The sequence below is a fragment of the Schistocerca gregaria genome, chromosome 4 (assembly GCF_023897955.1).
Source record: "Schistocerca gregaria isolate iqSchGreg1 chromosome 4, iqSchGreg1.2, whole genome shotgun sequence".
In the NCBI taxonomy this organism is placed as follows: domain Eukaryota; kingdom Metazoa; phylum Arthropoda; class Insecta; order Orthoptera; family Acrididae; genus Schistocerca; species Schistocerca gregaria.
In genome coordinates this window covers 700822490-700835307 of record NC_064923.1, presented here as the reverse complement: position 1 = coordinate 700835307, position 12818 = coordinate 700822490, and the positions used below count along the sequence as shown (strand labels likewise).

General features: G+C 40.2%; 1 protein-coding gene across 1 annotated transcript in view; it reads right to left on the bottom strand.

Moving 5' to 3' along the window:
• Positions 1-12818, bottom strand: part of LOC126268131 (uncharacterized) — a 1167451-nt gene that overhangs the window by 32751 nt on the left and 1121882 nt on the right. Inside the window, exon 7 of the mRNA XM_049973661.1 lies at positions 11400-11588. Within this exon, the coding sequence (XP_049829618.1) occupies positions 11456-11588 (133 nt within the window). The 3' untranslated portion in view covers positions 11400-11455. The remainder of the gene's footprint in view (positions 1-11399; positions 11589-12818) is intronic.

The window sequence follows — 12818 nt, the reverse complement described above, 5'->3', positions numbered from 1 at the left end:
GGTAACTAAATTTCCCAAGGACATGCAGGTCTACTTTATGGTTTAATGATAATGCAATCATTTAGGGTAACATATTCTGGAAGTAAAGTAGTTTCATATTTGTATCTCTGGCTGGGGCTATTCAAAAGGACATTGTCACCCTTTAATTGTATACATAGATTAGAGATTATACATACTAAAAAAAGCTTTGAAAAAGGAAATGGATAGGTTGAAGTTAGATATAATGGGATATAATGGGAATTAATAGAGTGCAGTGGTAGGAAGAATAGGACTTCAGGTCAGGTGAGTACAGGTTTATCAACACAAAATTAAATATGGAGAAATACAGGAGTTGGTCTGGTAATCAATGAGAAAGTAGGAATATGGGTAGGTTGCTATGAACACAATACTGTACATATTACTGTAGCTGATACAGGGACAAAACCAACTATCACCACTCACCACTGCAGTAAAAGTTTATAAGCCTACTAGCTCCACAGATGGAGAAGATAATGAAAGAATGTATGATATGGTAAAAGGAATAACTCAGATATGTTAAGGGAGATAAAAAAGGGAACATGCCCAGGGGGGGGGGGGGGGGAGTAATGAAATGGGAAGGAAGTCATCTAGTATAATTTTGCACTGAACACAACTGAATCATTTTAAAAAAAACACTTGGTTGAGTGTCATGAAAGAAGTCTGTATGTGAGGAAGAAACCTTGAGATACTACAATATTTCAGCTAATTTGTAAAATGGTAAAACAGTGATTTATAAACTAGATTTTAACTGAAAATTTTTTCCAGGGGCATGTGTGAACTCTGACCATAATTTATTGGTTATCAAATTCAGATTAGAGCTGGAGAAACTGTACAAAGACAGGAAATAGAGAAATACTAAACAAAGAAGGGAAGACTGAAAGGTGGAAGAAATATATATAAGGCAAACTTGAGAACCATATTATGGAAAGGGAAGAGGAAGTGAATGAAACTGAGATGGGGGATATGGTTCTGAGAAATAATTTGATAGAGCACAGAAATAATGAAGTTTAAACAAGGAAGTTGTAGCAAAGACACTGTCACAGATCTTTTGGAGAACCAACAATGGCAAAACTATTCCACCTGATATGCAAGATATGAGATAGGCAAAATACTGTCTGTCCTAAAGAAGAATGTAGTAATTACAATTCCAAAGAAGGCAAGTGCTAACAAGTGTGAATATAACCAAAAAACTGACCACGGGGATGATCAGCTTGAGTTATGAGCAAATGAATGAACACACAAGGCAATACTGACCCTAAGATGTCTCTTAGGAGTTGACTGATGAAAGGTAAACTTACAAGTGTAGCATTTTTAGATTTAGAATAAGTTCTTAACAGTGTTGAGTGTAATATTAACTTTTAAATTCTGAAGGTAGCATGGATAAAATACAGGGAATGAAATGTTAATTACACCTTGTACAGAAACTAGACTGTATTTACAACAGTTAAAGGACACGAAAGGAAGTAATAGTTGAAAGGGAGTGAAAGAGAGCTGTAGCATATCCCTGGTGTTACTCAATCTTTGTACTGAGCGAGCTGTAAAGGCAACCAAAGAGAAATTTAGAAAAGTATTTTAAGTTATCAGTATGGGGAAAGAAATAAAATTTTAAAGTTATTGATGACATTGTAATTCTGTTAGAAATAGATAAGGAGAATCAACAAATGTAAAACAAAGAAAATGGAGTGATGTCAAACTAAAGCAGGTCATGCCAAGGGAATTAGATGGGAAACAGAACACAAAAGTAATAAATCATTTACTACTTCAGCAGAAAAATAAAGAAAATAGAAAAGAAATAACATGTAGACTGCTAAAAGCACAAAAAAATCCCTGAAAAAGAGACACTTTCAACACAGGATATAAATTCAATGGTAAAGAAGACTTTTCTAAACAGATTTGTTTGGAGTGTAGTGTTGCACAGAAGTGAAATGTGGATATTAAGCACTTTAGAGAAGGAAATAGAACCCTCAGAAATGCAGTGCCACAGAAGAATGCTGAGCATTACTTCTAACCAGATTGGAACTGTTCCAAATAGGACTGGTGAGATAAATGTACTAACTGATCTTGGATCATATGAAATGACCGATTTCCACATTGAAGACTCAATAACCCATAAATCCACTGCTGTGTGTTAATGTTTAACCGCCAACATATATAAACACATTACATAATAACTATGATGATCTTGGACTTTTTGAAACAATATCCAATGGCAAACAATTATTTGTACTTTGCTTTTGTAATATATGTTTCAAAGATGATTTGCGTGAATAGATCCATATATGACATTATTTTCTTTGTATCTTTTGTTATAGGTAAATCCTTGTTTTAGTTCCATATGAGTTTGGAGTGCAAGTTGGGATTACATGTTATGTGTGTGTTGTGTTAGCATAGTGGTTGATGTTAATTTATATTGGAAAGTGAGATGACCTAAAATACATCTACTCAACAAAAGAAAATCCACCCATGTTCATATTATTTAAGAAAATGAAGCCAGGAATACTCTACACCAGTATAGAAAACTGCATTTCAGAATGTACTATGAGCATACAACTTTCAACAATGAAGAACAATAAAAGATGAGTATTATGAAAACCATTTATTTTAAATTCTATCATTGCTACCTCTCTCTGCAGTGTGCCACTGTCTCAGAATGACAAGTGTGCGAATTTGTGGCCAGCAGCCCAAATTTGAACTGACTTCAAAGTTAATGAGAAGGCTTTGGGTTACAAGAAGGTGGTGATGGTCAGAGAGGGGGTATTAAATAACTACAGAGAAGAGCAGCACAAATGGTCACAGGCTTGTCTGAACTGTGATAAATTAATGTTGAGGTCATTGCTAGAACATGTTTTGGGACAGCATTATCACATTTTCATGTGCTGCAAGGTTCTGTGACAAGCTGGGCAGTGACTTCCTGGATGTGCACCATAGGACTGAGAACTGTAGGGCTCCCCTAAATAGCTCAGGTGTGCACTACACATCAGAGGCTGTTACTCAGATAGCTGTCTGTGTGTGTGTGTGTGTGTGTGTGTGTATGTGGGGGAGGGGGTCACACATGAGGATTTTTAGATTAGGTGGCTCTCCATCCAGTCCAGATAATGACAGCTGTGGGAAACCCAAGAGTATATGTGTAAGATAGAAAGAAATGCCTCCAACAGGTAACAAAGTGCCAGAGTCTGACACACTCATGAAAAGGAATGTAGCTCACATAATACTAGGTAAAGAAAGTTGAAATCTGAAGTTGATAGCAGTGAGATTCTTGGGGAGAATTTAAGTGTATATTGACAGGATAGGCAAATGGGAAATGGAGGTGGTCTATTTGTCACATTAGACAAGAAACTCAGACCCACCAAGGTAGAAATTGAAGCTGCATGTGAGATTGTTTGGGTAAGACTCAGTAACAGAGGTGGGCTTAAAATGAAAATTGGATCCTTCTATCACCCAGAAGACTCATCTCCTGATGTAACCAAAAACTACAGAGAAAACCTCACTTCACTTGTACGTTAAGTTCCCCAATCATACTGTAATCATCAGTGGAGACTTCAATTGTTCAATAATTAATTGGGAAATTTACAGTTTTTGTTAGTGGTGGGTGTGATAGACGGCCTGTGAAACTTTACTAAGTGCCTTCTCTGAAAAATACCTAGAACAGATAGTTAGGAATCCCACTCTTGATGGAAATATATTGGATCTAATGGCAATAAATAGACCAGACCTCTTTGGGGATGTCCACATCAAAACTGGTATCAGTCACCACAATGCAGTGGTGGTAACAATGATTACCAAAATACAAATTACAACTGAAACAAGCAGAGGCACAATAAAATAACACACAAACACACACACACACACCTTTAAATATGTCTGCCTGTGTCTGTGTATGTATGGATGGATGTGTGTGTGTGTGTGTGTGTGTGTGTGTGTGTGTGTGTGTGTGTGTGTGTACGCGAGTATATACCTATCCTTTTTCCCCCTAAGGTAAGCACAATCCATAGCCCTCACCCGCCTAATACATCACCTATACATCGACTCGGCCAATGAACACACCCGTCAACTACTATCCCAAATCAAAGTCCTCAATCTTTCCTCTCCCACATCCACACCGGTTGTACATAGCATGCTCCTACAGGCCAACCGCAAATTAGAACAGCATGCCACCCTCCACCTCAAAAAACTATCCAATCTCCTGGTTTCCCACCTCCGGAAAGGCAACTCACTCACCCTCCACAACCTTTCCAACAAACCTCAACCTCCTCTCATTGCACACAGACCCAGTCTCTCCCATCTTCTCAATCTCCCACTTCCAGCTCCACTCCCCCCAACACCTCAAAATTCTAGTCAGCACAATCTGGAACCACAACACCCCAATTCAGTAGTTAACCTTTCCTCCAAACCCCTCTCCCAATCCGAAACCTCTGTCCTATCCAAAGGCCTCACCTTCAGCCCCACTCCCAGGTTCAACCAAACTGCCCTTGTCAAAGATTTGCTGTCCTACACTCGTAGTCTCTACTGGAAATATCACTTTGCCACGAAGAAAAATAATCCTGATCCCACTCCTAATTATCCAACTCCCCAAGACACTATCCAAATTAAACCCTGCCTGAAACAGTTCCGTCCTCCATCACAGTGGGACCCACCTCCTCTTCCTCAAAATCACCCTCTCCAAACCTTTCAGGAATTTCTCACTTCCAGCCTTGCCTCTCAATCTTTCTTGAAAAACCTTAATCCTACTCCCAACACCACCACAGCCGAAGCCCAGGCTATCCGTGATCTGAAAGCTGACCGATCCATCATCATTCTTCCGGCTGACAAGGGTTCCACGATCGTGGTACTTGATCGTCGGGAGTATGTGGCTGAGGGACTGCGTCAGCTTTCAGACGACTCTACATACAAAGTTTGCCAAGGTAATCCCATTCCTGATGTCCAGGCAGAGCTTCAAGGAATCCTCAGAACCTTAGGCCCCCTACAAAAACTTTCACCTGACTCCATCAAACTCCTGACCCCACCGACACCTCGCACTCCTACCTTCTACCTACTTCCTAAAATTCACAAACCCAAACATCCTGGCCGCCCCATTGTAGCTGGTTACCAAGCCCCCACAGAATGTATCTCTGCCTACGTAGATCAACACCTTCAACCCATTACATGCAGTCTCCCATCCTTCATCAAAGACACCAACCACTTTCTCGAATGCCTGGAATCCGTACCCAGTCTGTTACCCCCGGAAACCATCCTTGTAACCATTGATGCCACTTCCCTATACACAAATATCCTGCACGTCCAGGGCCTCGCTGCAATGGAGCACTTCCTTTCACGCCGATCACCTGCCACCCTACCTAAAACCTCTTTCCTCGTCACCTTAGCCAGCTTCATCCTGACCCACAACTTCTTCACTTTTGAAGGCCAGACATACCAACAATTAAAGGGAACAGCCATGGGTACCAGGATGGCCCCCTCATATGCCAACCTATTTATGGGTCGCTTAGAGGAAGCCTTCTTGGTTACCCAAGCCTGCCAACCCAAAGATTGGTACAGATTTATTGATGACATCTTCATGATCTGGACTCACAGTGAAGAACAACTCCAGAATTTCCTCTCCAGCCTCAACTCCTTTGGTTCCATCAGATTCACCTGGTCCTACTCCAAATCCCATGCCACTTTCCTTGACGTTGACCTCCATCTGTCCAATGGCCAGCTTCACACATCCGTCCACATCAAACCCACCAACAAGCAACAGTACCTCCATTATGACAGCTGCCACCCATTCCACATTAAACGGTCCCTTCCCTACAGCCTAGGCCTTAGTGGAAAACGAATCTGCTCCAGTCCTGAATCCCTTGATCATTACACCAACAACCTGAAAACAGCTTTCGCATCCCGCAACTACCCTCCCGACCTGGTACAGAAGCAGATAACCAGAGCCACTTCCTCATCCCCTCAAACCCAGAACCTCTCACAGAAGAACCCCAAAAGTGCCCCACTTGTGACAGGAGACTTCCCGGCACTGGATCAGACTCTGAATGTGGCTCTCCAGCAGGGATATGACTTTCTAAAATCCTGCCCTGAAATGAGATCCATCTTTCATGAAATCCTCCCCACTCCACCAAGAGTGTCTTTCCGCCGTCCACCTAACCTTCGTAACCTCTTGGTTCATCCCTATGAAATCCCCAAACCACCTTCCCTACCCTCTGGCTCCTACCCTTGCAACCGCCCCCAGTGTAAAACCTGTCCTATGCACCCTCCCACCACCACCTACTCCAGTCCTGTAACCTGGAAGGTGTACACGATCAAAGGGAGAGCCACGTGTGAAAGCACCCACGTGATTTACCAACTGACCTGCCTACACTGTGACGCTTTTTATGTGGGAATGACCAGCAACAAAGTGTCCATTCGCATGAATGGACACAGGCAGACAGTGTTTGTTGGTAATGAGGATCACCCTGTGGCTAAACATGCCTTGTTGCTCGGCCAGCACATCTTGGCAGTGTTACACCGTCCGAGTTATCTGGATACTTCCCACCAACACCAACCTATCCGAACTCCGGAGATGGGGACTCGCCCTTCAGTGTATCCTCTCTTCTCGATATCCACCGGGCCTCAACCTCCGCTAATTTCAAACTGCCGCCGCTCATACCTCACCTGTCTTTCAACAACTTCTTTGCCTCTGTACTTCCGCCTCGACTGACATCTCTTCCCTTACTCTTTGCCTTTAAATATGTCTGCTTGTGTCTGTGTATGTGCGGATGGATATGTGTGTGTGTGCGAGTGTACACCTGTCCTTTTTTTCCCCCTAAGGGAAGTCTTTCTGCTCCCGGGATTGGAATAACTCCTTACCCTCTCCTTTAAAACCCACATCCTTTCGTCTTTCCCTCTCCTTCCCTCTTTCCTGAAGAAGCAACCATCGGTTATATATAAGAAAGAAACTTCCACATGGGAGAAATATATTAAAAACAAAGATTCCAAGACTTACCAAGCGGGAAAGCGCCGGTAGATAGGCACAATGAATAAAACACACAAACACAGAATTTCGAGCTTTCGCAACTGGTGGCTGCTTCGTCCCTTAAAACCCACATCCTATATATATATATATATATATATATATATATATATATATATATATATATATATATATATATATATATAGTAAACTAGATAAAAAGTCAGTAGTGTTATATCTCAGTGAGGAACTTGAAACTTTCAGCATATGGCAGGAGCATGTACAGGAACTCTGGCTCAAGTTTGAAAGAAAAGTTGATTGTGCACTGAACAGATAGATACCCAATAGAACAGTTCATAATGGTAAAGAACCTCCATAGTCACTGTAAAGAAGTTTCTAAGGAAACAGAGATTAGTGCATAATAAGTGTAAAGCAAAATGTAGGCCTATAGATAGAGAGATACTGAATGAAATGTGTTTGGCTGCCAAGAGGGCAATGCATGAAGTCTTCAATGACTACAGTAGCAGAATATAGTCAGGTTACCTTTACATAACTCAAAGAAATTCTGGTCATACATAAAGGCTGTTAGTGGCACCAAAATCAGAGCCAATTTCCTAGTGAATATGACAGGAACTTAAATTGGGGGTAGCAAAGCAAAAGCTGGAAATGTGGTCCATAAACTTTCCCAACATAATAATCGGTTGTATTCATATTGGGTCTCCATCCTAAACATATTGTCATCTGGTCCACCTGGCTGCCATCTTCAGCTGAGTAGGCAGTCGAACTATTTCGCTGGAACTGAAATCAAACACGCTACAGCGAATCCTTACTGAAGGACATAAAATGTTGTATGGTGAGACACAAGTGGTTGCTCCTGTTTTGTGGTACTGGAACTGTTTAGTGAAAGAAGCCATTGAAATCTAGCTACTTGACAATATTAATTGTGTAAACAGAGATAAGGGGTATCCTTTAAATAAGAATAGAAAACCTGTTCTGTTTGGCACTAAGAAACAACAGTTCTTGTTTTTGTCTTCAAAAACTGTCAATAGTGTTTGATATCAGCTTATCATTCCCACAAGATTTCACCACCATTGCACTGTTGTGCCTGTCACCAGAGGGCAGTTACGTTCACACACACAGGTGAACCCATTGTCAGTGTATAAAGGAGCTGCCATGGCATTTGATTTCAGTTCCGGTGTTACAGTGCGATGGCCTACTCACCTGAAGATGGTGGCCAGGCGGACTGCTGAAATATTGAGTTCAGACGATGATATGTTCTGACTGGAGACCCGATATGAATACAACCAAAAGCTGAAATGTTTCTCCATTTTCAAATATTCTTTTATAAAGGAAAACCTAGGAGCATTGCCCCAATTTAATCCTCGTACCACTGAAAAGATGAGTGAAATAGTATTAGTGTCAGCGGTGTTGAGAAACAGCTGAAATCATTATAACTGAACAAAATCTCCATGCCCCAATGGAATGCCTGTCAGATTCTATATTGAATTTGTGGTTGAATTAGCCCCTCCTCTAACTATAATCTATTGTAGATCCCTCGAACAAAAAACCATGCCCAGTTCTTGGGAAAAGGCACAGGTCACACCCGTCTACAAGAAGGGTCATAGAAGTGATCCACAAACTACTGTCCAATATCCTTGACATCTATTTGTTGTAGAATCTTAGAACACATTCTGATCTCAAACATAATGAGGTATCTTGAACAGAATGAACTTCTCAGTGCCAACCAACATGGATTTCAAAAACATTGATCATATGAAACCCAACTCCACTTTTCTTACATGACATACTGAAAGCCTTGGCTTAAGGCAACCATGTAGATGCAGTATTTCTTGATTTCCAAAATGCATTTGACTCAGTACCACTTCTACACTTACTACCAAAAGTATGATCATATGGGGTATCAAGTGAAATTTGTGACTGTATTGAGGACTTTTTTGGCAGGGAGGACACAACATGTTATCTTGGATGGAGAGCCACTGTCAGATGTAGAAGTAACTTTGGGTGCACCCCATGAAAGTATGTTGGGAACTTTCATGTTCATTTTGTATACTAACGATGTTGCACACAATATTAACAGTAAAATAAGGCTTTTCTGAGATGAGACATTTATCTGTAACAAAGGACTATCTAAAAGAAGCTGCATAAATATTCAGTTAGATCTTCATAAGATTTCAGTGTGGTGCAGAGATTGCCAACTTGTTCTAAATGTTCATAAATGTAAAATTTTGCACTTCACAAAATGAAAAACATAGTATCCTATGACTATAATATCAATGAGTCACTGTTGGAATTGGCCAACTCATACAGATACCTGCATGTAACACTTTGTAGGGATATGAATGGAATGATCACATAGGTTCAGTTGTGGGAAAAGCAGATGATAGACTTCCGTTTTTTGATACAATACTGGGGAAGTGCAATCAGTGTACACAGGAGATTACTTAAAATCACTCGTGTGACCAGTTCTAGAATAATACTCAAATTTGTGTTACCCATAGCAGATAGGACTAACAGCAGATATCCAACATATACAGAGAAGGGCAGCACAAGTGATCACAGGTTTCTGTAATCCAGCGGAGAGTGTCACAGATATACTGGAAGACTCTTGAAGATAGGCATAAACTATCCCGAGAAAGTCTGTTAACAAAATTTAAAGAACTCTAGAAATATACTATAACCCCATATATATCGCCTACACAGGGATCACGGGGATAAGCTTAGGATAATTACTACACATGAATGGAACAGGAAGAAACCATAACTGGTATGATGGGGTGTACCCTGTGCCACGCACCTCATGGTGGTTTGCAGAGTATAGATGTAGATGTAGATAGAGGTAGATGCTAAAAACGAGGAAACCAGATAAAACAGTCCTCCTGTGTCACTAGGTAAAACATGTTGGTGGATGCTCCTTAAGAAGGATATCGCTACAGTGTTCCCTGAAATTTTCACTGCTATTTCAGTTCAGATTGCAGAATGGAGATAGTTTTCAGTTAGAATGGGCTAGGACCAGACAGGCAGCTCTAAACGATTTTATGACAGACATTAGTATTGTTGGTACCAAGCATTAGGCTTTAAGTAAACATCATCATTGGCAGGAGATGGCAGCTACTTTCAGTTTGCAACTGTAACTCGGGAATGATGGATGCACCAGCTTGATGTTTTATTTTGTATGTTTTGTGGTTTGACAATACATATGTACACCTTCTTTTTAAGTTGTGATGAGGCCCAAAGCCATAAATTTCTTTAAAACATAGGTTATAACTCAACAGTCTGTTATCCTTATATGTCTGTCGGTATAAGGAGAACTGTTCTATCTGGCTTCCTTCTTTTTGGCACTTGAAAATGGGATAATGTTGTCCCAAACATATGCAAGAATCACACAATCAACAACTGGGCTGAATATCATCGATTTTGCTGGAATGACAATTATGTGATGTCTTCACATCAGTTAATCGGTGAGAAAGTGTTGTGGAATTGTTGAAGAAACTGAACTGGCAGACTTTTAAAGATAGACTTAAATTATTACAGGAAAGCTCACTTACAAAGTTTCAAGAAATGGCTTTAAATGATGACTCTAACAGTATACTACAACCCCTAAGTATCATTCCTGTAGGGATCGTAAGGTCACTATTAGATTAATTGCAACATAGATAGAAGCGTTTAAACAGTTATTCATCCTTTGCCCCATGCATGAACGGCATGGAGAAAAGCCCTAATAACTGGCACATTGGGACGTAACCTTGCCATGCATTTCACAGTGATTTGCAGAATACAGATGTTAATGTAGAAAGAATGATGAGGTACTAAACTTAAATGGAAAGAATAGATTTTTATGCCATAATTTGATTAAAAGAAGGTATTGATTTACAAGAGAAGTGTTACCAAGATGAGATAGTAAAAACTGCAGAGGAAGTTCAAGTCCTGGCTTTAGTAGGCAAGTTCAAAGAGATATGAGTTGCAGTGTTTACTCAGGGGTGATGAGACTTGCACAGGATATACTAGCTTGGAGAGCTGTATCTTTGGAATGAAGACCACACAACAATCTAAAGTATATATAGCTAATAAACTTGCTGTATATATGTGTACAACTGGTATTCCATCTGTCAGCTGTTTCATGTTTCTTAATGTTCTAGGTGTTGCCATTAGACTTATCTCAATGACAAACTGATTGATAATGGCTCCAGGAAGAGTTAAAGCATGAAAGCTACAACAAAATTTGGATCTGGAGCTCACTTCTGAGAGTCCACATTTATCAATGTGCCACACTAATTCAAGTATATCAGTGCCCAAATTTCTCCACAAGAGTTCATTCATGACAGGGTTACTGATGCCCTTGTCTCAGAAATATATGTATAATTCTGTAGTTTCAATGAAACAATGTTGAGCCATCCAAAGGTTTAAAAAAAAAAAAAAAATTACTTACCTCTTGGAAGATAGTAGTTCCAACTGATGTGTTGGTGTACTGGTGAGGGCTCACTATTATCTGAAAGTAGTGATGATGAATGTAAGAATGGATGAAACCATAAGCACTATAGGCAATGAGGTCATTGCCACTGGTGCCACATTGCAAGCATCAGCATCATCACAGCTCTGAAGGCAACCACGGACATAGCTGAAACAGAATGGATACACTTTGTTTATTCATTAATTCAATCAGTCACCAATAATTTTTTGAATATTCCTCAAGATTTTAAAATCAAGTGCCACCAGTGGTGTAAACAAGTTCTTGTGGAGTTCATTTAATGATTTAGTATTTAGCTGTTTTTGACAGGTGCAATATTTGATGTTATTACAAGGAAGCAGTAACTGGAGTTGGTGCACAGTGATTTCATTAAGCCATATACATAAGGACATGTGTCAAATCAAGACATTTGGTACCAGAAACTGATTGAGTACATTGTAATAGCAACTATACAGCAGTGTACTTTTGTTGTTAAACAAAAAGGAATGAATATAATGATATTGACCACTGTATATATGTGGATGGATATGTGTCTGTGTGCGAGTGTATACCTGTCCTTTTTTCCGCCTAAGGTAAGACTTTCCACTCCCGGGATTGGAATGACTTCTTACCCTCTCCCTTAAAACCCACATCCTTTCGACTTTCCCTCTTCTTCCCTCTTTCCTGACGAAGCAACCGTTGGTTGCAAAAGCTTGAAATTTTGTGTGTGTGTTTGTGTTTTTTTTTATTGTGTCCATCTACCAGCACTTTCCCATCTTGTGTCGATGAATCAGCATGGTTTTTAGAAACCGTCACTCTTGCAAAACTCAGCTTGCCCTTTTCTCATATTATATACTGAGAACTATGAATGTAGGGCAACAGGCAGATTCCATATTTCTAGATTTCTGGAAAGCATTTGACATGGTGCCCCATTGCAGGCTGTTAATAAAGGTATGAGCATATGGAATAACATCACAGATGTGTGAGAGGCTCTAAGACTTCTTAGAACCCAGTATGTTGTCCTCGACTTTGAGTGTTCATCAGACACAAGGCTATCATCAATAGTGCCCCCGGGAAGTGTGGTAGGCTCACTGTTTTTCTCTATGTGCAAAGATGATTTGGTGGACAGGGTAACAGGGTGACAGCTAACAGCAGTTTTTCCTGATGATGCCATGCTGCATGGTAAGGTTTCAAAGTTGAGTGACTGTGGGTATATTCAAGATGACTTAGACAAAATTTCCAGTTGGTGTACTGAATGGCAGCTAACCCTAATTGTTGAAAAACGTTAGTTATTGGGGATGAGTAGGAAGAACAAATGTGTAATATTTGGATACAATATTACTAGTGTCCTACTTGGCATAGTCAAGTCATTTAAATAACCAGGCTTAACACTGCAAATCA